Consider the following 25,368-nt stretch of genomic DNA (forward strand, 5'->3'; position numbering starts at 1 on the left):
CCACACGCTCCATTCCGGGCCGCTCTCCACATCCTGCCACCTCCCTGCCCAGAAGCCTGCGTACCTTCCGTTCCAGATGGAAGGCCTGCGGGTCCTAGCCCTCGCCTTCCCCTCCGACTTCCTCTTCCTGCTCACTGTTCTTCAGTCAGACTGGTCTTCTCTGAGTCTCTAGAACACTCCACCATCTCCTAGAGCAGGACCTCTGCACTGCTGTCCCCCTCGCTCTCGCTCTTCTGGCTCCTTCTCACCATTCAGGTCCCTGCAGCGTCCACCTCCTCATGGAGGTCCTCCCTGCCTGTCCTGTCCAAGGTGACTCCCTCACATTATATCAGAGCTCCCGCCTTCTTTCAAGGCCCTAACAACAGTGTATGGTGATTTCATTTCATTTCCTTATGCTACTTCTTCAATAGAAGGTAAGCACCACCCTGACAAAAACCTTGTCTGCCTCATATCATAACCCCGTGCCCAGCACAGTGCCTGGCACAAGCAGGCACCTCAACCGTTTAACAAAAGGAAGCCAGTTGTGTTTTGAGGCCTGTTGTGCTGCTGGGTCTCTGACTTCCCTGCACGGTGCTCAGTGCTGGTAGACTGGTTGGTAACTTATAATTTTATGCTTTGATTTTCCCTCAAAATTCCTTGAAAGAAAAACTTTTTAAATGAAATTAAGAATTCTATTCGTGAGAATATATTCAAATGTATTTTTCATGAGAAAAATGAAAGCTTTAAACCCTCTGTAACATATATATTTTTTAAAAATTTTAATTGTGGTTAAAAAAACATAAATTTACCACCTTAACCATTTTAAAGTGTACAGTTCAATAGTGTTAAATATATTCACATCATTGGACAACAGCTCTCCAGAATTTTTTCGTCTTGCAAAACTGAAACTTCATACCCATTAAACACTAACTCCCATTCCCCCTTCCCCCCAGCCCCTGGCACCCACCATTCTACTCTCTGTCTCTCTGAATTAGACAGCTTTACTTCATGTAAGTGGAATCATACAGTGCTTGTCTTTTTGTGGCTGGCTTATTTCATTTAGCATGACACCTTCAGGGTACATTATGTTGAGCATGTGACAGACTTCCCTTACTTCTTACGGCTGTATGTACTCCGTTGTATGTATGTGCCATTTTGTTCATTCATGGTGAGATACACATTTGATTTCCGGTTGAGACATTTCTCTCAGGTTAACGTTGGGAGCTAAGTGAAACGGGGTTGGAGGGGTGTTGTGTAGTTAGCTGTGTTTCTGGGAGGCGAATCCCCTCTCTGTGTTGTGTGTCAGATCCAGGACTTAATGCCATCCCAGCGCCCAACATGGCCCCGTCAGCAGTCAGCCAGGAGAGGCACTCCTGCGACTCACTGAACCGCTGGGTAAGATCAGCTGTCACGTGCCCTTTATTCTGCGTCCTGGATGGTTGGGATAATACATGGTCCTGTCTGGGAAATCAGAAACCCACAGGGGGAGCCTCTTGTGAAGGCGCGGGGCTTCGTCCTGGGCTTCTTAAGCAGACCACAGCCCCACGTGCTGCACAACTTCCAGCAGGTCCTGTCAACATTGTTCCCGCCGGTTCCTCACGGGACTGTTTCCCTGCTGCTGTGTAAGGCTGAACAACAACATGCAAGACGTGGCCTGCGGTGCAGCCACTTTGGAGCTCTGGTGATACCAGAAGCACATGAGCCAGACCCTTGCACGCCTCTGGCAGTCTGGCGACATGGATCAAGAGCATTATGCTTTGGCTTCTTTTTGACACTGAAATCATACCTCCTGGATTTGAGTATAAAGAATATTCTAAACGATGTAAAGATGTTCACTAGAGCAGTACCAATCCTAGCAAAACACTGGAGAAGCCCTCAGTGGTTAGGACTCCGCGCTTCCACTGCAGGGGGCGAGGGTTAGATCCGTGGTCGGGGAACTAAGGTCCTACAAGCTGCACGGCTCAGCCTAAAAAGACACAAAACAAAACAAAAAACATTGGACATGCCTAACCTAGGGGTTTTGGTGAATAAATTATGGTACATCCACACAGTGACATTCAGAACAGCCAGTATAAACCACATAGCTGCATGTTTACGGCAGAGGGGAAATGGTCATTGTAAATTATGTGAAAAAATGCAGATTACTACACAGCATGTAGAATGTCATGTTTTATGACAACAGAAGACACACATACATACACACACACACACACATACACACCCAGAAGATCCGAGGGTGGGGGATGGTTATACCACATGTCAACAGTGTGTGTCTCTCAGTGGTGTATTGTGGGTAAATTTTCTTTTTTTTACTTTACGTGTATTGCCTAGATCTTTCTATAGTGAACTTATATTTTTGAGTAAGAAAAAAGGTAAAATTTACGGTTTTTAAAAACAAGGTGGTGGGCTTCCCTGGTGGCGCAGTGGTTGAGAATCTGCCTGCCAATGCAGGGGACATGGGTTCGAGCCCTGGTCTGGGAAGATCCCACATGCCGCGGAGCAACTAGGCCCGTGAGCCACAACTACTGAGCCTGCGCCTCTGGAGCCTGTGCTCCGCAACAAGAGAGGCCGCGACAGTGAGAAGCCCGCACACTGCGATGATGAGTGGCCCCCGCTTGCCGCAACTAGAGAAAGCCCTCGCACAGAAACGAAGACCCAACACAGCCAAAAATTAATTAATTAATTTAAAAAAAGGAAAAAAAAACAAGGTACCGTAAGTATTCAAAGAAAATCAAAGGTGAAAGGAAACTAGCCTCCAGTAGCCTCTTGGGTCTGGGCTGAGCGGACGAGGGCAGGTCCAGAGACACTGGATTCCCTCCTTGCGGGAGTGTGTTCATTCTGCCCCTTTCCCTGCAGCTGGGAGAACAGCTGAAGCAGCTGGTGCCCGCGAGTGGCCTCACGGTCATGGATCTGGAGGTGGAGGGCACGTGCGTGCGGTTCAGCCCCCTGACTACCGCGGCAGGTAACCAGTCTTCGTGGGTCGCCGTCGCTGTTCTGGGAGCACTAGTGCTGTGTCTGTCGAAGTCCAGGCTGTGATATTCTCTTCTCTCCCTGGAGAGGCTTTTCCTTTTCCTTTGGGCTGAGTTTAGGTAGATTAACCTTCCGGGGTAACTTCTCAGAAAGAGAGACCTCTGAAGTCAATTGAATTCCTGTGTTTTGATGTCCTGTGACCCTCTGTTCAGTGGTTCTCAGCCCAGACTGACTTTAGAATCCCTGTGGAGCTCTGAAAACTCCCAGCGCCTCGGCCCCACCTGCAGAGATTCTGGTTGACTGACTGGGTTTACTTGGAGTGGAGCCTGGGCACAATAGGCCAGTGAAGGTCGAGAACCACTGTTGTAGACATTTTAGAGAACTATAGAGCTGAAAGCACGTGGACTTTTGTGACAAAGTCCTGGGGATTCTTGTCCCCTCCTCGGCCATTTCATACCTGTAGGACCTGGAGCAAGTTTCTTATCTCCAGACCTGTTCCCCACCACCTCATAGTGGTGACGTGAAGATTAAACTGTGAGATCATGAATATGAAATAGCTTGGATGGTGGTTGGCGTATTTTATAGTAGGCACTTAAAAATAAGCTGAAAAGAGATGCCTTAAAAATCTGATTGTGCTTTTTTCTGAGACGATTTAAACATTTTCAGAAAATGTTTGATGGTGTTTCATGAGGTGTTTTCAACATTTTTGGAAAGATATTTTCTCAAAAACATCAAAGTGGTGAAGTGCAGGCAACTGTCCTGCACAGAAAAGCCATCGTGAAGATAGCCAGTGGCCTCCAGACCTTCCAGGAGTCTCTGCTCCTGCTATGCAGGGGGCCTAGCCCCAGAGGTTTAGCCTCTGAAACTGGAAAAGCTAGCTGTGGCTACCCCAGGCCACCTACGTTGAGGCTTAGATCATATAAGCATTGGAATCAGCAGAAGTGAGGGTGCAGTGATGTTGCCAAGACTCTTGCATCCCTGAACCCGGAGACTTCTCAGGCTCTGACCTTCAGAAGCCATCATCACCCTGCCCTTCTGCCCCCCACCCTTGCTCCCTGAAACCCCTCTCTTTCTCTCCATGTGAACATAGAGCGAGAACTGTGTGGACGCCTCCTTGTTTCTAACCTGTGCTATGATGTTTATAACCTGACTTAAGCAGTCTTTCTGTGAGAAGAATCTGATTTCTATGGTAGGATTTCATTGTGTATTAAATCGGATAGGCTAATTCTTCGGTGTAAGGAAAAAATGTGTCTACACCTGGGCAGCCAGCTATATGATTTTTTAACACGATTCTTCCATATCTGGGTTTAGTGGGGTTTTTTCTTTTTTTAAACTCCTCAGCTCAGCTAATGTGCTATACCTAGAGCTGCTGACTTTCTGACAGTAGAAGTGGGAGCACTGCCCCCTCATTTTTAGCCATTCCTTAAGCGTTTGCCTAACATTCTGTGCACGTGTTCAGTTTTAGGAACTCGGGGAGAGGATGTGGATCAGCTCGTAGCCTGCATCCAGAGCCAGCTGCCAGTCCTGACCTGTACACTGCAGCTGCGAGAGGAGTTCAAGCAGGAGGTGATGGGAACAGCAGGTCTCTTATACGTTGATGACCCAAACTGGCCTGGAATAGGGGTTGTCAGGTACGGTGCAAAGACCGTGGGTGGGTCATTTTGTGAACCAGCTTAGAAATCTAAGATGACTGCGTGGAGTGACCGTGTTCATGTCTGATGAAAGTTCATCTAGATGTGCTGGGCATTTACAAGAGCACAGCGGGCAGGCGGCCCAGCGCTCACTGAGTGAAATAGGAGTTGCTGTGTTCTTTCTGTGCCAGCTTGAAAGTTACTAGGAGAACTACGTTGGGTGCACCACTGACGTGCGTACAGAGAACTACAGCCCACTAAGGAGAAGCCAGTTCCCTGTTCCTCTGGTTCAGTGTGTGTCCCTCCTGTGGCCCCTTCGTCCCCTCTCTGGATCAGGGAAGCCTCCTGTTCCTCTTACAAGTGATGGGACTTCCCAGCCTTGCCCCTCCTTCTACATTTCATGCCCCTGGAGACTTGGGCTTCCCTTGGGACTTTCTGGAAAGGTTTGATCTTGAGACCCTCTGAGTGGCTCCTTTGCCCTTTGTCTCATTCCACATCCTTGGTAACTTCCAGTAGCTTCTATTCCACCTGTTATCCTGTGTCTGAAGAGACACTTGATCTTGTAGATTGCTGAAGTACTGTTATGTGATATCGTTTATAGGTATGAACACGCTAATGATGATAAGAGCAGTTTGAAATCGGATCCAGAAGGGGAAAAAATCCATGCTGGACTCCTGAAAAAGTTAAATGAACTGGAATCTGACCTTACATTTAAAATGGGTAATTACTCCTTCTAAAGTCAACTTTGAACTTTGAAAGCTGTTTTCTAACTGGTTTGAAGGGAAATGGTCTCTCTTAGCTATTTAGATCTTCCCAGGGTGATAGAGCCCTCCACTCCTTCTGCAGCCTCTCTGGGTCCCATCTCCTCATTAGATCCACGTCCTCACCCCCTCGGGGAGGCTCTCCTGTGCCTGGTCACGCTGCTGTACAGGGAGTGGCCCGTGTCTGAGGACTTGGGAACCAAGTCAGTCTGTTGTTTTTGCCCGCAGGCCCTGAGTATAAAAGCATGAAGAGCTGTATTTACATTGGCATGGCAAGTGACGACATAGATGTTTCTGAACTAGTGGAGACCATTGCAGTCACAGCCCGAGAAATCGAGGAAAACTCCAGGGTCTGTAAGACTAATCAGTGTCTCATTCCTTTTCTGGGTTTTCCCTGGGCAATTAGCTGGAGTCACAAAGGAAGAAGCTACCCTTAGCAGTGTCTGTTCATTCGTTCTTTCCCCAAGTTTTTAAAGGCTTCCTGTGAGCCAGGCATTGTGCAGGCATCAGGGATGCCGGTGATGTGATGCGGTCACTGCCTTCAGTGAACTCACAAGCCAGAGTGGGGAAGAGACGCATGTGAGCAACTGAGGTAGTAAACGCTGTGGACAGAAGTTAGGGGAGGCTATGCATTCAGGAAGTTGTGTCCACCTCTGCCCGACAAGGCCAGGGAAGAGTTCCTGATTGGAGCTGGTCCTGAGGCTGGATGGGATGGTGCTTCTGATAACAGAACTTTCCGCCAGTAATAGACGTGCTTCTCTTGGCCAGTTGGCACGGAGGACCAGGCTTGTCAGACTTACAGGACGCTCTCCACACCAGATATGCGAGTCACTAGAAATTACTCAAAAGGAGAGAAAAGGGACCAAAGCAAGACTGGTCTGAGAGGAGGCAGAAACCTGTGTCATGTGATTCACTTTTGGTAGTAGGGGTGCGGAAGAGAAGGGAGTTTGAAATGAAGCCTAGGAGCCAACTTTTTTCATTCTTGGGTGGACTTCTTGAAGTTTCTTCCAAACCCGCCTATATTACTTCTGCCTCTGTCTCCATGAATGTTGAGAGTCATGTCTGTTTTCTATTGATATGACATTCAGATCACAGGGACAGTTATTGCTGTTCCCTGGCAAATGAGGCTGGTCACCAAGGTACGTCTGCCTAGGCCTCCTTTAACATTTTGACCTCTTCTATTTGACATTCTGTTTTATTTTTACACTGACATTTTAAAGTGCCATTTACTAATATACTTTTGAAAAATGTCCCCAGCGCTATGTTAATAGTTCTAGGCCTTCAGCAAGAAGCTTAGACAAATAATGCCTTTCTTGGTCTTAACACAGCTTCTGGAAAACATGACAGAAGTGGTTCGGAAAGGAATTCAGGAAGCTCAGGTTCAACTGCAGAAGGCAAATGAGGAGCGACTTCTGGAAGAGGTGAGGCTCCAGGGTGGGCTCCCCAGCTGGCCTCAGGCTGGGCACCAGCCTCCACAGGATGGCCTTGAGCAACGGTTATGTTTTGCAGGGGGTGTTACGGCAAATCCCCGTGGTAGGATCCGTGCTGAATTGGTTTTCTCCAGTACAGGCTTCACAAAAGGGAAGAACTTTTAACCTAACGGCAGGTAGGACTCTCTTTCATCTGGAGAGTTTTGCCAGATGATGCCCTGGGATCCCACACTCGTGCTGAGGGGCCTTGTCTGTGTCCCAGGCTTTACACCAAGCACTGGGCCGGGACTCTTGTGAGAGGAGGCGAGATTTGTCTGCCCCTGGGACTCTGTCATCTTCCCTCTCCTGCCCCGACAGCTGAAATAGTACGAAAGCAGGTGCCTGTTGCCCACAGCAGACTCCTCTTGACCTCAACAAGAACGCGTTCACTCAGCTGTTCAGTCCTCCAGACAGTGTGTCTTGAACGTTTTGGTTCAGTGTTCACATTCTGTGCAGTCCTCATTAGTGTTTTGCCCCAGCAGAGAGCTGCTTTTGCCAGGGGCAAGTGAAAGATTATAGTCTGTAGTGCTGAGCCATTTTATTTCAAACCAGGCAACTAGCAAGTATTACCAGTTGCTGGGATTTGGGGAAGATATTGAGCTGCAGGCCCCTCCTTTCCTGTTCTACCAGTGGAATAATTCCCTGAACCTGGGGCCCCTTCCCCAGGAAATGATGACTACACTGTCATATGACAGCAAGGGATGATCTGACACTGAACCCGCCAAACCTTTAGCAAAGAGGCATCCATTCCTTGTTGCTAAAGGACACTTCCCATTGGGGCCTGGCTCCTCAGGCACACTTGGGCCACACTGCTGTCTGGTTGTTTTCACATGTACACAGGACACGTGGGGAGACGAGGCTGAAACACCCCAGCAGGGCCGGGACTCACTCGTGGGCACAGCTGCGAGATGGCTTTGTCGCTTCCCGGCACATGTCAGGAGACCCGGGGCCTCCCCCAGGGCGCCTGCGCCAGGACCTCCCCACACACACACCTCCCCACCCCCCTCTTTTCTGCAGGCTCCCTGGAGTCCACGGAACACACATACGTGTACAAAGTACAAGGCTCGGGAGTAACACCGCCTCAGACCCCCTCAGGCGCTCGCACTAAACAGAGACTTCCAGGTACGTCACGTCTCCATGTTTGAGTTCGTTAACACTGAAGAAAACTGGTTGTATTTCCCCTGGTAAAACAGACCTTTGCATCATGTAACGCCTAACCGTTTGGTATTACCTGCATTCCTCTGTTTTCTTGATTCTTCAACCCAAAGTCCTATTTCTCATCATTTAAGGACAGCTGTCACTGTCCCTTTAGCTTTTTCAAAGCCTTGGGGAAATACCTGGGTAGCACTCCCCGGGGGAAGTCAGGGTCTGGATAGCTGTCACGCTTAACCTGGTGTTCAGTCCCCTGAGCTTTTCCTGACTGAGGTTCCCTCAAAGTCCTCGGCACTGGGGGCGTGTTAATGTCATATCAGCTCTCATTTCTCACCTCATCACTTAAATGCTTCAGAGCCAGTGATCCCAGGGGTTTCTGCCGAAGCAGCTGTGATTAAATAAAGCAATCACTTAGAGCACAGACAGCTTCCGTTGCAGGGGTGTCCTTTTCCAAGCGTTCAGTGCCGTTCATTGATCTTCCTTCTAGGCCAGAAGCCTTTTAAAAGGTCCCTAAGAGGTTCAGATGCTGTGAGCGAGACCAGCTCAGTCAGTCACATCGAGGACTTAGAGAAGATCGAGCACCTGTCGGGTGGGCAAGATGCCTTGGAAGCTAACAGCCCTGAGCGGCACCCAGGGGTGCCCACCCCTCCAGAAGCCGAGCAGACGGGGGCCCTCCAGGACAGGGCCCAGCGTCTGGAAGATGACTGCCCACAGGTAGAGGAGCCAGAGAGCTTAAGATAAAATTCAGTGTTTGCTTGGAGACTGTACTGAATATTGTTTCAGGGAAGATGAAGTTATTCTGAAAATGTGAACTGTGCCACATGCTAGTATGAGAGAAATTACTGTTATTTGTGCTTAACTGGGATTTTTGCACAAAAATGTGCCTGAAAGCCAGGCTTCTGGGAGGGCAATTGACTTGTGTAATTTTGTGGGTATGTATTGATAGAACAACCAACAACTACTGTTTCTGTCTACCCAACTGTAGTAATACCTTTTTCCCCCCAGTTACCATAAACACTTTTTATTCACAGAGAAAACTTAGAATTTCAAGTGCCTGCCACTTGAAACACTTGCTCTCATCTTTCTAAACACACGTGTGAGAAGTTACTAGGTTGCACATAATAACCCTTCGGTAAGACAGCTTTCTTTAGAACTCTCTGGGTTCTCTGTTGTCCTGCTGCAGAGGAGACAGACAGCATTCTTTGCCATCTGTTTTGCTTGGTGTTTAGTTTGATCAGGTTGCAGTATACAACTGGATTGCGTTTGGCTTGAAGGAGAGTGGGTTTCAATGGGATTGTAAATAAGAGTGTCAGAAGCCCTCTCCTGCCACCCCCGATTGCTGCTTCCCCGGAGACGTCAGGAAGGACCGTGTCCGCTCAAGCTGTGGCAGGGTCGTCAAGCAAGTTAGACTGGACAGTGCTTCTGTCTGACTTAGCTCTGCCACAAATCCATTTCTCCCTTTATATACTATTTGTAAACAAATTAAAGGACTCATCTATTAAGGGTAACTGTAAAGACTCTTCTTGACCATATTATATATATATATATATATATGTGTATATTTTTAAATACTGATAAAGCTTTTAAATTGGCACACAAGTACAGACTACTTATTTCTATGTTTAATATCTGAAAACTCAATAGATGCTACTCTTAAAAGCCTCGTATTAATATGCTGTATAGCACCTCGTTACGTTGAAATTCTAAATTAAGTACACCTTTGACCCATTCTCATGGGAGCTTCTGTAGCTTCTGTTCCACTAGCAGCTCACCCTTTTGGGCCCAACTCAAACAAGAACCAGAAATGTAATCTTTCTCAGGCTGATCACGCCAGACTACTGCTGAAATAATTGGAAGTAACCCTTGATTACTGCCTGTTTCTACTTCTCCAAAAGTACTGCATCACTTCGTTTATCATAGGTAAGGGCCCCTGTGCCTTTTAGTCCAGTGAAGTCAAGCTACGGGAGACCTTAAGATGGTAGGGATTCACGTTGGGTTTGTGGACTGTAGGTACTGAAAGCCTTAGTTATACCACATTAAGCCTGTAATTACACTCTGATCTGATGTGATTTCTGACATTTGGCACTTGTCAAAATGCAATTTTCCTTTTTTTTTTTTTGGTGCAAATGATTAAAGTCTTCCCTGTTTATTTGGTGCAATGAAGTATAGCAGATAAAATGGGGGAAGGGGAAATTATCACCTTTAACAAGATTAATTTTTAAATGTTTTTATATATATTTGAAATTGTTAAATTGGTTTTGCTGAAACAGAATTTCACCCTTGAGATACTATTTGAATGTTGGTTTCAATAAAGGTTCTTGAAATTGTTACCACTGAGTTCACTTCATAAATCTTAGCATTAATTGGGCATGGTAACTTCCTTTTGGATAACAATTTCAGAAAAATAAAGGTTTCTAAAAATATAACATCAGTTTTGGATTTGATGCTTCTAAAATATTTTGAGGTCAAAAAAAAAATCTCTGTGAGATGTATAAATTCTCACCGAACTTTACTGCATTTTAAATAGTTCTTTTAAACAAAATAGATGACAGTTTTTCCCTTATTCACTAATTTAGCAGAATTAGACTTACCCAAGTATCTGAAATAGCTGCTTATAGCACAGTGAGAAAGCTGGCTTCTCTTCTGCCTCTCATTACTAACCAAAAAGTAAACCTAAACAAATGCCTTTGCCAAAATAAGATTTTATTTTAAAGTCATTTGAAAAACACGGAGCAAGGAAAGAGACCTAAGACTGAATGGATGTAGAATGGATATTCTTTCCTACCTCCACCAGTGGTCTTTTGTCATGCCAAAAAGTTGCTTTCTTTGGTAATTCCTATTTATTTTTAGCTTCCTGGAGAAGAGATCTTTTCCCATAAGCCATCTTCATTTTTTTTGTAGAGTAGAGCCTTATTTCCAAGAAACAGCGTGTTAGCCGGAGAAGGGTATTTCTTTAAAAACATCAAGGTAGATCTAATATGTTTAACAAAGTGGGGGGGCTCAGCCAGAGGTGACGTGGAAAGGTTCTGGAAAAACAAACAAGATTTGGGGCATGAGAGAAGAACCCTGCTCTGTTCCCTACTTTGATAAAGATGTCAGAGTCTCTCTCTGCTCCTTAAACATTAATCAGGCTGTTCTCAGATCACTATATATATATATATATATATATGTAATTTGTAAAATTACATAAGAAACGAGGTGTCCTGGGTTAATGAGAACAAAACAGTTGGTTGCCTACTGCTGCCCTGTGTAGATGTCCATCCAGGACTCCACTTACCCCTGACTGACACAGCAGCTAAACAGGGTCTGCCAATGGCATCCTCCAAACACTGAAGGAAAAGCTGCTGTTATCTAGTCTAATCCCTTTTTTTTTTCCTTACAGATGAGGAAACCAAGGTCCACAGATTTAAGATTTACCCAACCTGTAAATTCTCACCTCTAGTATTTGCTTATCATCTTGCTGCAACCAGAAATCCACATGGGGAAATGGCATCCAGGAATATGGTCCTATACGAAGTTGTTCTGTCTCTGCATCGTAAATACTAATCATCTAAAAAAGAACGTTTCAAGGATAGAATTTAAGGAATGTTATCAGCTTAAACCCTACCTTTAATGCAAGCTCCAGTGTAGTCTTGAAATTAAGGCATTTGTCTGGATGATAAGCTTCTTTCAATTTTTGTCTCATAAGTAACAGAAGCTGCTACTTACTGAATACTTTCCACCTCTCTGGTACTACACTTTGTGGGAAACAGACATTACTTTGTTTAGTTCTGACAACAGTCCTGCAGGAAGATGGCATTTTTCCCATTTTGGTTGGAAACCCGAGGCTCAGAGAGACGGGCCCGTTGCCCATGGTCACATGTCCATAAGAGTTAGGGCCAGGCCCAGACCCAGGTGTGTCTGACTGAAGTCCACACTCCTCAATGCTACATGAAACACTGCCTCATTATTCACACCCCGAGTAACCTTGAAACTTAAAAGTACACATGCCATTGCCCCATCAGAAGAAGGGGAAAACCAATTTGTAAAAATGTTAATTTGCCAAATGATCAATTCCCTGAATTCTCAAATGTGCCAATGGTAGTTTTCAGCTTCACCAGCAATGTTCAATTTTGGTTACTGAGACTGAAATATGTCCTGAATCTTAGCTAAATCAAGGCTGTTATGCTACTTGAGAGGCTGCAAAAGGAACCCTAACAATGTCAAAGGGTTGTCAGAACAGACCATTGAATCCAGACATTTCCAATGAAAGTGGCAGTATTTCATAAGTGAGCAGATTTCTTTTGGGTGCTCTGAATGCGATTTCTAGTTTTTTCACTTTAAGCATTTTAAAAGGATTCTTTCACCCATTCCTCAATGTGTAAGTCTTAGGTTTTTATTTTTCTAACTTTTAAAATGAAGGTGTTACTTAATTAAAAAGCACCCTAAAGCAATCAGACTCTTAAAGTGATTTGATTATTTTGGGGGTTAATCAATTCATCCCAGCAAACTGGTCTTCAGTTACTTGGTCCGGAGGAGAGTGTGATCCTGAGGTGCAGAGGGGAGAAGGCTCTTCTTCCCCCTTAGCTCGCCTTTCTCTGCAGCAGCTTCACTGGTAAAGTCCTTACAAAGTAAAAGGGGCTCGTTCTCTTTGGATCTGGGTGCTGGGTGTTCACATACCTCCCCAACATCTTCACGGCAGAGAACTGGGGTCTTGAGCTTATAATTGAAAACGTTCATTATTATTCTACGTGACGTGTTCGTGATGGTTCCTGATCATGTACAACTTTAAAGAAGTGACAAACTTTTCATTTCTAAGGTCTATAAAACTTAAGACTTTGGAGTTTGATGCCCCCCTTTTTTCCTTAACCCTGTAACACAAAGATGATAATCAAACTCACTGGTCCTCCTGTTAAAGCTCGTGCGGCACGTAGCTCCTCCTCTGGACCTCGGTCTTGGAAGGAGGCTCTGTAGATCTCCGAGGTTTTGATGTTGACAGCTGTGAGGGACAACAGGATGACTTCCTTGACAAAAGCCACAAGGGCTGGCACAGTCTCACACTTCTACCACCACATGTAATAGAATATGGATGAGTCTCCCTCAGAGAGAAAAGAGTGGAAACTGAACAAAGTTACTCTTAGGTGTCTGTAGCATCTACCTTCCTGGAAAGGGATAATGCAACCCTTTAGCCAAGCATCTCGCTGAGAAGAGCTGAGGCCTGAGCTGGACTAGGTAAGACCTGGTTCCAAACCAAGGGCCCCCCCCACAGGAGGCGCACCATCTCTTCAGGCAGTGCGTGGCAAAGCCTCGCTGGTCAGCCCTGTGACCAAACACGGCTGCGAACATGGCCTGGGACTGGGGCCAAATCTGGTGTTTGTGTGTTGGTTTTTACTATTTCAGACATACAAAGTATAGAGAATAAAGCAGTGAACGCCCAGCCAAATAAATATCACAGATACGGCAGGAGCCCTCTGTAGAGACAGGCAGGCTCACCCTATTACAGCCTTGGGAGTCCTCGGGGCTGTTACAGGAGGGAGGAAAGTTCTGGGTTTTCTTTAGCCTGGTGGTTGCACACTTTCCTTTGTAGGATCTTTGTTCTCAATCAAAACCTTAATTAGTTCCCTAAGAAGGGAAGAAGATTCAATTGAATCTTCTTAGGGATTCGACTGAATCCCTAAGATTCAAATTCAAATGCCCTGCTCCAGCCCCCAGAGCACCGGCTGGAAAAAAGCAGAGAGGCCTCTTGGGGGAGCAGAGACCACTGACATTCAGCTTTCTCCTAATGGGGGTGATGCCTACACTTTATATTTGCTACCCTGTTTCTTTTCACAGCCTTAGGATGTGGATGTTTTCTCTATTTTGTAGATAAAGGTTAGAGAAGGTAAGCTTCTTTCCCAGCAAATACACCGAGAAGTCAGGATCAGAACCTAAGGCTGTGACACACCGACAGCAACGGGCTTATTAGCTGGTGGAATCGGCCTTTAACTGGAGCTTGTCTTGTCAGTGTGAGACCAATAAACCCTCCGATCAACATGCTACTTACCAATGCCATAAATTACTGGAAAGTGGTTTTCATTTTCTTCCCGGTCATTTAATTCTAACACGTAAAAAAAAGAAATTTTAAGATCAATTTTTAATAAATACCAACAATCGCTTTTATTTTCCATAAATAAAGGCCAAGGAGGAGTCCCCACTGCAAAAGGGGGGGAAATCAGAACATGAAAGGGACTGTGTCCCTGTTTCCCTGCTGAGCCCCAGAGCAGTAAGGTTATAGCGAACAAACCGCCTCTCCAGAGTCTGGGCCTCCCAGCCGCCTACACGCATGGCGGCAGCTCCTCTCCGGGATCTGGCCCCTTCACCTTCCCAGGAGTACAGAGCAGACTGCTGAGAATCCCAAGGAAGGACAGAGGAGTTGCACTCAAGGGGGTGGGTCAGGATCTCAACTGAGGTTGAGCAGGATTTGGAGTGGGAAGGGCGGGGAAGGCCATCCCAGAAGATATGGGAAAAGCCAGAAGGCATCAAAGCATTTGACAAACAGTGCCGTCTGCGACTGAGGCACGGATGCTGGGTCCTGCTTTAAGAGCAAGGGCAAAACATCCCCGAAATCTACAGCTTTGCTTTGGGAAAGATGGCAGAACTTACCTGTCACACATAATGTCACCAAGTGAATGTCATCTTCCTGTCTGTCAAATTCACCTACGATGAGAATTTAAAAACTGATGTCAAACAAGTTCCTTTAGGGACTTTCCTGGCGGTCCAGTGGGTAAGACTCCTCGCTCCCAATGCAGGGGGCCTGGGTTCGATCCCTGGTCTGGGAACAAGATCCCACGTGCATGCTGCAACTAAGAGTCCTCACGCTGCAACTAAAAGAAGATCCCACATGCTGCTGCAACTAAAAAGATCCCGCATGCCACAAGGAAGATCCTGAGTGCCGCAACTAAGCCGGCACAGCCTAAAAAAAAATAAATACTAAAACAAAAACAAAAAAAACAAAATCCATCTGCCAATATGTAAGCCAGTTCTGAGCTGTGTGCAGTATTCAAAAGATTTCAGGCATTTGACACACAATTAAAAAAAAAAAAGTTCCTTTAATTAGCAGAGCATATGCTGAACAAGTCAAGAAGGGGACAGAGAGTCCGATCCACTAGCCTTCCGGTCACAACCTGGCCTCTTATCAGAGGTCAGATCCACATGAGCTGATGCCCAGAACCCTGCCTGCCAAGGGACAGATGTGCTCCTAGCCTCAAGCTCAAAGGAAACTTCGACCAAGGCTTTCCATTCTTCTCTCCATTCTGAGAGGCTGGGGGGACAAATTCATAAGATTTTTACCCTTTTCCTAAATAACTTTTTTTTCCTGATTATCAGTCATAAAAAAATTGATCATTATGAAAAATTTGGAAAATACAGCAGAGTGGAAAGAATATGTGGGTTTTTAAAGATATAAGTGTATGGGCTTTTAATGCCCATAATCCTAGCAGTTAACATTCAGTATGTTTCCTGCCATATTTGTCCATTGCACAGCTGAGCTCAGATGTAGACAATTTTATATCCTGATTGTTTTGTACATATGTATTTTCTCATGTAATTCAAACCTCTTCATAAGTATTATTTTTTAATGGCTATATAACTGTTCCTCTACTAATGGACATTAGATTATTTCCAATTGTAAATAACATTCTACTGCCCATCTTTGGGCATAAATCTCTGTGTACATTTCAGATTATTTTCTTATAATACATTCCCAGAAGGGGAATTACTGGGTCCATGATGGACCATGATGCCAAATGGCTTTCCTGACAGGTTACACCAAAGTATGTTCCAGTGCTGCAGGAATACACCCACCTCGCTGCCTCATGGTTAATCAAAGAACATCTTTTTTTTTTTTAATATTTGCTAATTTAACAGGGGAAAAATTGGCTTTTATCGGGGTTTTAATTCTTTTCAGATTAAAATGGACATTTCTGCCCAGAAGGTGGTTCTTGTTTTCAAACAATTCACAGCACTTGCTATTTTGGGATGCATCACCTGCTATTTTGAAAGAAAATCTTGTCCCCATCCCATTACCTCTAAGCATTTAGCTCTTTGCTATCCTGTCTTTATGGAAGATTCCAAGCTGAGCAGTTTGTGTGGCTCCAAGCAGGTGCACCCCTTTGTACTGTACTAATAATTGGGATTTTGTACTAATTGGGATTTTTATCTAAGCAAAAATAGATACTAATTGGGTTCTGTACTAATTGGGATTTTTATCTAAGCAAAAATAGATACATATTTTTATCAAATTTGAGGAAGAAAGTGAACTTACTAAGAAGCTGATGAGTCAGTTTTTGTGACAACTGCCTGTCATCACTGAAGCCGCCCACGAGGTGCACTTCCAGCCTGGCAAAGAGACAGGAGGTGGTCAGAGGCCGAACAGCACGGGACAGCGTGTGCTGGGTCTGCTGTGAACTTTAGCTCTCGGCTCCCGGGCCCCGTTTACACCTCAGCACATGCACAAGAACCCATGTGGCACACTGGGACGCTGCCCGGGTGCCTGGGGGCCGAGCGGAGCTGTGTCTTAACACCAACATGATGCCACCTCGAGGCACAGGGTGAAAAAGGCTGCTCTGGAAGAAGACAACCATGTCACACAATGGACCTGCCCCGAGCGGGATGCTTCCAAAACCTCTTAAAAGTCTCAGCCTAAGAGGACCTGGGGTGCAGAACTGGGAAGGGCGGGACTGACACCTTCCCTGCACAGACGCCGTCTTCTCTACCACCCAGCGTCGTGGAGAGATGGGTTTGCATCTCCGTTTCACAGAGAAGGAAACTGCGTCTGTGTCTAAAGCACATGCTTATCTACAACACCAGCTTTTCCCAAAGTGTGTTCCCCTGAACACTGGCCTCATGAAACAGAAAAAAGTGTTCTTGGGGTTAAATAAGTTTGGGAAGCCTTGCCTACTCCCTAAGGGAGTCACCACGCACAGCAAAGCTCCAGGTAGGAAGCCCTACAGCTGGAAAGACCACACTAACTTTGTTAACCCTGAGTGCCCCATGCACACTTCTCTGCTAACCCCTGGTCCTCAGCCTATGACAACCTGGCAACCAGAGCTTGGGAAAGTGTGGCCGTATTTCACATCCCTTCTACTGACAGACGAAATCCTCCTGAGGAATGAACCAGAATCTTCTGCATCAGCAGCACAGGGCAAAGCATCAAGTCGCCTCGTGACATCTTCTATCTCACAACTGTGTGCTGAGAATCACGGAGTTGGGCCCATGGCCCAGTCCGGCTACGTAACCTGGAGGGCCCAGCAGTCTGGCGACTGCACAAGCCACAAAGCCGTGAGGCTAGCCCAGCCTGTCGCAGACCTGGCAGGAGAAGAGTTAAATTTTAAAACTGCTCTGTGTTACATTAGTGAAACTCAGAACAGAGAGGCTGGTCTTTTAAAGCCCTGGAATTCTAAGAACTTGCATATGACTAGTTCATTCAAATGAACTGCTGCCTTAGACTTCAAATAAGATGAGATGCCTGCCAGGCCCGCCAACGAGAGAGAAAGGGGAGAGGACAGGCGTGAGTACCAGCCAGACAGCCAGGCTGGGGTCATGGGCCTCCCGTTTAACTAACCCTGTGACTCTGGGAAGCTGAATCTCGGGGCCGCACATGTGAAACAGGTGGTCATGCTTTCTGTCACCGGTGAGAGGGTTGGGCGCTGTGGTGGACACCCAGGGCAGGCGTCAGCTGTCATACAGAATCCATGACACTGAGAACTGCACCCCCTTCCTCCCGGCCATCTCCGGCTCCTCCCCAGCCCTGTTTTCCTCAGAGCCCTGTCCACCGTTAAAATCCTGTTTTGCTGACATCTCCTTGCTATGGAATATGAGCCCCGCGGGGGCAGGGTTTGTCTACTCCATTCACTGCTATGTCCCTAAAACAAGTTCTAGTTCACAGGAAACGTTCAACAAACAACTGCTGAAAGAATGAAGAGATTCCACCGCTGGGGTGTAACAAGGCAATGTCCGCAAAACGGACATCTAAGAGGACATTACTGAGAACAGAACTACAGATTCAAAGTCAAACCTCCCCTCGTACCCGCCACCCATTCACTCCCTCAGCAACTACTGACGAGGGGCCGACGCTGGGCCACGCTCTGCTCCAGGGGGACCAGGCGGCCACTGTGCTGGTGACAGGCCACGTTGCTGGAACAGCTGCCACGGCTGTTCCCTCTACGTGATGGTGTCAAGTTCCCAATATCACAAAACAGAGTAGCGTGGAGCTCACCTTCCACATTGAGTGTGGCCGGAAAAGGATTTTATGGAGTTCATGATCAAGGGGACCTCAGCTTTGGTGTCAGTTCCGTCACAATGTGTCAAGCAGGTAGCCCCATTACCTGAAGAACAAGGGTGAAACGACTCATGTTATTCCCGATGAGAACTCGGGCAGCAGGCCAGGTCTACGCCTGTCCATTCGGACCGCCTCATCTTTGAACAGCCTGTAAAAGGAAAAATAGAGACGTCTGGGCTGCCCAGCCAACCCATCTGACCAGGGCCACAGGGAGGGGCCATGCAGATGGAGAAGAGGTAAGCGGAGCCAGGAAACGCAAATCGAGAAATTCATGGTCCCACGTGTCGGGTCCGTTTAAGTTAACGGTTTCCTTCATCTCTCTCATCATACCTGTGTGCCTCAGGACCACAATGTGACAAGTGGTGGCATCATCAGAACCCAGAATGGAGATGGAGCCTGTTTAAAAAAGAAATAAAATAAAATATCCAATAGCCTTTGGGGATAACGCCCAATTCACTGCTTCCTAACCTACCATCCTTTGGGGAGGTCACTGCAAGCTCTCTTTGCTGAACATACAGAAGGCCCTGGGGTCCCACTTGTTGAACAGACTGACCTCTGAGAAGTCTGGCTCTTTCCTGTTTAATTAAAAAAAAAAATAAAATAGTGATGGAAATTAGTGAGGATTGAGTGACTAGAGAGGTGGAGAGAGCCAAAGTGTGCCCTACGTGGGAAACACACACTTGTGAGGTCTGAGGTGTGTGTATTATCTGACAGAAAAGCTAAAATAAAAAGGCAGCAGCAGTAACTACCATGTGGAACAATGTGAAGGAAACAAGGAAGTTCTGTTCTTTTTTCACCCTATAGAACAAGACCCTAGTACCTATGAAATAAGATGCAAAAATCTTTCCCCATTCTTTACAATTGTAAAGAGAATCAGATCATATGGACTAGTGGATTGGGTGGCTCAGAAATCACAGACCTTCACTTTCTTTAAAGAGGAGGAGGGATCCAGACCTTACCTGTCTCCTAATCTAGTAATTCCCACCTCTGGAAATCTGTACTGTGGAAATAACCTCAAATGCACTCAATCCCTGTGTTATCGAGAATGGCACAAAGCTGGGGACAACCACAGAAAAGGCAAGTAAATTATGCAGAACCAACTCACAACTGCTAACTGCACAGACATGAAAAAATGAAGACTATGGGAAAAGAGCTTGGAAATATAAACTGAAGAGCAAGATTCAAGTAAAAAAATTTAAGCTGCAAATATGCTGTTAATACAACAATGCTAAAAATGTCGCCACATATAGGGAAAAATACTGGAAGGAAATTCACCAATATAACCATGATTGTGTTAGAACAGGGCAAACACAAGTCATTTAACTGTCGCTCTATTCTCCAAATGTCTTATGATGTAATTATGTTATTAAAGTAGAAAACCAAAAAGGAGCCCTCATAAATAAACAAATTTATGAAAAGACAGGTTAATATTAGGTGTGAAAATTCTGACTAATTGAATATTTGTATAAACTATTAGTAAGCCTGGGGGGAAAAAACTCAGGTGGTTAATTCTTTCATGAGAACTAAACTTTTTTGTCTTCAAAAACATCAAATTGAGGCATCACTAAAATGTTTCATAATTTTCTTCTTACTTGCAACAAATAAACTCCTCAATAAACAATTTCCTAACCACGTGTGCAAATACAGAGCTTGTGTACTGTCTAGACCAGGGAATATTTTTATGGTCTTATACTGGCTTCTGGCCATTCCTCACTGTTGGTGCTAATTTAGGTTAGTACTTGCTTACTTAACAAAATACAAGAGATGTAAAAAAACATGACAATACACTTGACGAGTTCTAGAGGGTTCTCTTTTAATAAACTTTCATTAATTGGAAGCAAGGCAGCAGTTATAGTGAGACTGGCCCCTCCACTTAAGAAAGGAACTAAGTTGGGATTAGCAGATGCAAACTATTATATATAGGATAGATAAACAACAAGGTCCTACAGTACAGCACAAGGAACTATATTCAATATCCTGTAATAAACCATAACGTAAAAGAATATGAAAGAGTATATATATAACTGAATCACTTTGCTGTACAGCAGAAATTAACAGTATAAATCAACTATACTTCAATAAAAAAAATTTTTTAAAGAAGAAAGGAACTAAGGACTGAGTGAAGTGCAGTGTGTGATCGGACGGCTGAGTCTGGGAGAAAGAGATGCAGCCAATTGTGCAAAAACTCACAACACCTCATAGCAGTAAGCACTTTTCATTTTCACGCCATTTCTCACCTTAATTCAAGATAAGATAAAGGAGAATGCAGAATTTCCTTTTTATTATTCCTTTAATACTTACCTCTTTTTGTTCTTTTCAGGGAGGGGGAGGGAGAAGTCACGGCAAATTTTTACCACTTATTTTCACAACTTGGTCACCACCCAAAAGCAAAGCTATTTCTGAGAAATGAATTATCACTTGCGTGCCCAAGACCAAAAATCACAATGTCTCTCATCGACACAGCTCCTACTATTTCCCAGAGAAACAGAAGCACAAATTATCAGGAGAGAGAATGGCCAGAAAGTGAAAACAGCAACGTTGCTTTCGTCTTTCACTTTAAAAAATGAAAAAAGGTTAGCCAAAGTTCTCCTCTGTGGAAAAACACACAGTCCTACTTTATAAACTCGCATCCTTTCTGAAATAAAAGCAGTCGTTTTCTGAACTTTTTCTGAACTTTTTTTATTCGCTGGACGCTCAGATTCACGAAAAAATATCTTTTCCCTCAGTCTCTCCCTGCTACGGCTCATCCTCATTTCCCAATCCCTATCGGATGGCACTGTTCTCTTAACGCAGGGGTCAGTACACTTGTTTCAGGAAAGGGCCAGACAATAAGTATCCTGGGCTTTGCAGACCGTGCGGTCTCAGCTCCTCAGCGTGAAAGCAGCATAGACGACACATGACAAGTGGCCGTGGCTGTGTCCCCAGAAAGCTACTTATGAGTGACACTGAAATTTGAAGAAAACGGGAGAGCAAGTATGAGAGTGCCGCCAGGCGCAGCCCTCAGAACTGAGCCTTCCTCCCACCCCTTGGGCGCTACCTCATTTCAGTCCTTTCTTCCCTTACACCTAAATTCCTACAATATAGTGCCCGGGGGCCTCTCCCTGAGCCAGTGACCTGGGCATTAGGCTGAGCTTCGGTGCTCCGTCCCCTCCTCTGGGAAACGGGGCTGATGACGGCCACTCCTTAGGCTGCGGGAGGATTAACTGACAGCAGGTCTGTAGGGGGTGGCTGTCACCATTCCCCACCTCTGGTCCCCTGTCCTGACCCCGCTTTTCTGCTCAAAAAAACCCTTCTGAGGAATAATTACAGGGGTTTATAGAGATTTAGCTCTGTGAACGTTCCTAATGGGGAAAGAGCATAAATATTGCGCATGCTTAAAGGCAGGAACGAAGTTACGTGGAATTCCATGGGACTGTTTCTCAAGAGGCCGCAGGACCAGTTCCTGAGCATCCAGTGACTGGTTAAGAACAAAGGCTCTACACAGCACCGCCCAAAGGCGCTTGCTGCAGCGATGGCAAGGATCTGTACCTGCCCTGTCTCATACAGCAGCCACTGGCCACACGTGGCTGTCGAGCACTTGAAACGCGGCTACTGTGACTGAGGAGCTGATTTTTAAATTTTATTAAATTTTAATTAACTTAAATGTAAATCGCCACATGCAGCCAGTGGCTAACATATTGAGCACTGCTGCTCTAGAGGCAAAGGCGGACCACCTGGGTTGTGATCCAGGCTTCACCATTCACAGGATGTGGGATCTTGGGCAATTTACTCCACCCTCTGTGCCTCAGAGTCCCCATCTGTAAAATGGGAACAGGAGCAGTACCTGCTTCCTAGGGCTGGGATGCTCAGCAAGTTCCACAGCATTGCTATCATTGTTGCTGTTGTTACTATTATCCTATGCTAAGCATAGCTATGGACAGGCTTGTAAGTGCTGCTACTGCATACTCACAACCTACTGTCACATGAAAAAGACACATTATAGAACAGAATATATAGTAATGCTATCATGTAAAAAAGTATAGCAAAATGTGAAGCATGGTTGTGGTCACAGATTCTTTTTTCTTCTTTTTGAGATTTATAATTTCTATTTTCTTACCAAGGGAACACTACTTGTTATTTAAAAAAATAATTAAACCTTTCATTTCTCCACACTGCATGTCAGCTGAAAGATCCATCTAAACCCCTGCCACGTAGGTACGACCTACCCCTCCCAGCTTATCTTCCACTCTGCCCCTCCTGCCCTCTCTGCCAGGGAAACGGGCCAGTCCACCCGCCTTCGGGGCCCTTCCCCTCCCGCCCAGGGGCCACGGGGCACAGTCCAGCTTGCTCAGCTAGAATGCCCTCCCCCTCTTCCCTTAGGCTGCTGAGATGGAAGTGCCCCCACCCCCGCCCCCCCCGTTCCTGTAAGGCAAACTGGTCCCCACTACACAGCATTTCTAGGCCACGTCTCCCCAGAGAGGCCAAACCTCCCTTCTAGGGGTCCAGCCGCCCTGGTATCTCATCTCATTCCCCCCTCTCTACACACTTAGGGGGCTGCCTTGGACACTGATCTAACTTTTTATCATAGAAAATTTCAAGCAGACGTAAAAATAGGGTGCCACCTATATTCTTTAGGCAGCTGCAATTTTTCTCCCTTGGTGAGTCGTACTCCCAACTACACCAGTTCATGGTGTGGCAGTGACACAGTACAAGGAAAGTATTTAACACTTAACCTAGTGTCTGCTAGGTGCCCCATATGTGTTGGCTAATATCACTACTGTTTTCTTGAAATGCAAGTTGAGAACCACACAGAGTTGTCCTCTTTTCCCTGTCAGTAACACCCCCCCCCCCCCGCCTCATCTTTTGGGTCATTTTCAGGGGTCATTCTGCTCAGACATTTGTGTAACAAATATTTACAAAGCACAGATTCACTGACAGGGACTGCCCTAGGCTCTGAGGATACAAAGACACACTGTCTGCCTTCAGGAAGCTTACATTCTGGGGGCCAGACCAAAGGAAAATAAACAAAACAAGCATGCAGACAAAATCACCCTGCAACTGTTACAAAAGAAAACCCAAAAATACCTTCCCTAAGCCTACAGACTCAATCTGGTTCCCCGGCTTCACTCTGCAGAGTGAAAAGGGGCATTTTTTTTTCCCTTTATGGCACTTAATTAACAGTCATGGTATTTGAGCCACCCTGTGATTAAAAAACATCCCCACCCTATAAATGTCCTGATTGTGGGGAAAGAGGCAAACACCATAGGCAACGTACATTAGAGGCTCAACATGAATCTCTTAAATCAATGAAATGGTTGATTTCCCCTTAACTGGATCTGGGGCAAGTGGGAGGTTTGGTTCGGATTTTTTTTTTTTTTTTTTTTTTTACAGTAAGAACCCTTTTCTAAACAGTCTGCATAAGCCTGGACTAAGGGTTCAGAGGTCCATCTAAGGACAAAAGCAGGAAACAAAACAAAAAACCCTTCCATAGGGTGTGGTTCCTCAACACGCCCCAGCTGGGTGAAAATAGGGCCCTTTCTTCCGACTGAAACTAACCGGGAGCCCCAGATCCCGGGTCTAGAAGACTAGGCGACCCGCCAGGATGCCCCTGCCCACCCCAGAAAACCTCCTGCTTCCTGAGGACCCAAGGACGATGCCGCGCTCACCACGGGTGGGGATCCCCGGCGAGGGAAAGAGCAAGGGCGCTGCCCAGATTTGCCTAAACGGGCCAAGTCCGGATTGGAGATTGGGACCGCCCTGTCTGGAAAAAGGGGGTCCCGGGGTGTCCTGAAGCCGCGGTGCTGGGCGACCCTGGACAAGTCACCTAACCTCTCTGGGCCCCCGTTCCCTCCTTTGGAAAAGAGGGGCCTCAGCAGATGCCCTCTAAGGTCCAAAGAAGGTAAAAGCTCCACAGATGCCTCAAGCGAGGGCAGAAACTCTGCTGCCGGCGGCCTGGGCTCCGGATGTGCCGATAGCACCTCCGCTGCGCCAAGTTTCGAGCCTGATTCGGGGAGAGCGGGTGGTGGCGGCGGGGTGAGGAGGGCTCTGGACCGCCTGCGGATTCCCTCGGGCCAGCCTCGAAGCCCCCCGCCCGGGCCCTGCTCACCTCCAGAAGCGGGTGGGCTCGGACGAGGTCCCCAGCGGACTGCGGCAGCCTCACTCGCCGCCCCTCCACGAGCAGCGGCATCGCGGAGGCGGCCGCCCCGGCAGGCCCAGGGAGGCGGTGGCCTCCTCAGCCGCGGGCCGCCCGCCGCCCCTGCCCCCGCCCTCGCCTTCGCCTTCGCCCTCGCCCTCGCCCTCTCTCTCGGGCCGCCCCGCCGCCGCGCCCAGCCGCGGGTGCCACCGGGAAGTGGAGTCCGACGGAAGCGGTGCAGCCCCAAAAGGCTGAGGAAATCTATGGTGGTGGGGGGGGGTGGCGCATGGCCCCATGGGAAACGTAGTCCAAACGGGAGGGAGTGCCCCGCCTCCGCTAGGGGCGCTGGGAAATGTAGTTCTGAAAGCGTGGCTCACATTTCAGCCAACCTGGCCTGAGTGCGGGCTCTGGGGTCGCCGCCTGCCTAGGTTCATATCCCGGCTGTGCCACTTCCCATAGTGACCTTGAGCAAGTTTTCCGAGTTTCCGAACCTGCCGTTCTGCGCCATAGGATTGTATTTAATAGTAAACATAACCTGTCTTAAACTGGGAAAATGGAGCCTAAAGTTTGCTAGCTCCACACATTCAGAAATCATTAATAACACCTGGTGCTTGACACTCATAGATGGGCTAAGAACCCTGAGAGTAAAGATCAGCAAGATACCCTACAGACCCTACTGAGGACAGGTACCCTGGCGTGAGACTTCTCACCTTATTTGAGTTTAAAATAGTTTTAGCTATTCTAAAACTTGGAAATATTACCCAAATAGATCCAACTCCACATTAACAAAAATAATTTTACAAAAGACTGGTGGGACGAAAAAGAGGCCCCACTTCACACAGAGCAAAAACTATTAGAATGTCTACAGGATGCTGTAATAAGCACTGCCTGGCAGGTGGAGCCCTCTGGCCCTTCCCCTCCAGTTGAGATTAAGTTGGTACTAAGTAGGTAATACAGGTGAAACGGAAGTTATCTTTGCCTTGTAAAGACCTTTCCA

The 25,368-nt window shown here is 46.5% G+C and overlaps 2 protein-coding genes across 10 annotated transcripts in view; one reads left to right on the forward strand and one right to left on the reverse strand.

Annotated features, from left to right (window-relative positions):
• Positions 1–12,741, forward strand: part of PDXDC1 (pyridoxal dependent decarboxylase domain containing 1) — a 51,336-nt gene extending 38,595 nt beyond the window's left edge. The window contains exons 15-25 of one of the 4 annotated variants that reach the window (XM_060285592.2): positions 933–989; positions 1,286–1,374; positions 2,836–2,941; positions 4,409–4,580; positions 5,182–5,300; positions 5,570–5,691; positions 6,670–6,762; positions 6,851–6,947; positions 7,828–7,932; positions 8,450–8,676; positions 11,345–12,741. In XM_060285592.2, the coding sequence (XP_060141575.1) occupies positions 933–989; positions 1,286–1,374; positions 2,836–2,941; positions 4,409–4,580; positions 5,182–5,300; positions 5,570–5,691; positions 6,670–6,762; positions 6,851–6,947; positions 7,828–7,932; positions 8,450–8,676; positions 11,345–11,404 (1,247 nt within the window). In that variant the 3' untranslated portion in view covers positions 11,405–12,741. Of the gene's footprint in view, positions 1–932; positions 990–1,285; positions 1,375–2,835; positions 2,942–4,408; positions 4,581–5,181; positions 5,301–5,569; positions 5,692–6,669; positions 6,763–6,850; positions 6,948–7,827; positions 7,933–8,449; positions 10,293–11,344 lie in introns of those variants that run through there. The other 3 variants (XM_030884029.3, XM_060285593.1, XM_060285594.1) reach the window with 3 other exon arrangements.
• Positions 941–24,569, reverse strand: NTAN1 (N-terminal asparagine amidase). Of its 6 annotated transcripts, none has more exons than XM_060285596.2 (10): positions 24,345–24,567; positions 18,732–18,834; positions 18,590–18,655; positions 18,197–18,305; positions 16,244–16,317; positions 14,584–14,637; positions 13,985–14,038; positions 12,843–12,940; positions 11,399–11,512; positions 941–1,945 (listed from the first exon to the last, which is right to left on the reverse strand). In XM_060285596.2, the coding sequence occupies exons 1-10, from the start codon at positions 24,423–24,425 to the stop codon at positions 1,925–1,927; spliced, it is 774 nt and encodes a 257-aa protein (XP_060141579.1). In that variant the 5' UTR covers positions 24,426–24,567; the 3' UTR covers positions 941–1,924. The 6 variants fall into 6 exon arrangements, with proteins under 6 accessions (XP_060141579.1, XP_030739893.2, XP_030739895.2 ...); XM_030884033.3 differs by lacking the exon at positions 941–1,945 and adding an exon at positions 10,645–10,988 and having other exon boundaries at positions 24,345–24,560; XM_030884035.2 differs by lacking the exons at positions 941–1,945; positions 18,732–18,834 and adding an exon at positions 10,645–10,988 and having other exon boundaries at positions 24,345–24,497.
• Positions 24,570–25,368: the final 799 nt, after the last annotated feature.

Source organism: Globicephala melas, chromosome 15 (genome assembly GCF_963455315.2).
Source record: "Globicephala melas chromosome 15, mGloMel1.2, whole genome shotgun sequence".
NCBI lineage: Eukaryota > Metazoa > Chordata > Mammalia > Artiodactyla > Delphinidae > Globicephala > Globicephala melas.

Bases quoted from the DNA above. Each gene is read 5' to 3' on its own strand.
- NTAN1 (XM_030884033.3), bottom strand. From the start codon at position 24,425: ATGCCGCTGCTCGTGGAGGGGCGGCGAGTGAGGCTGCCGCAGTCCGCT. The intron at 18,306-18,589 runs GTATGATGAGAG...CTTGTTCTTCAG, and splicing joins TGTGGTCCTGAGGCACACAG to GTAATGGGGCTACCTGCTTG. The intron at 16,318-18,196 runs GTGAGCTCCACG...TCTCTTTGCCAG, and splicing joins GGCCACACTCAATGTGGAAG to GCTGGAAGTGCACCTCGTGG.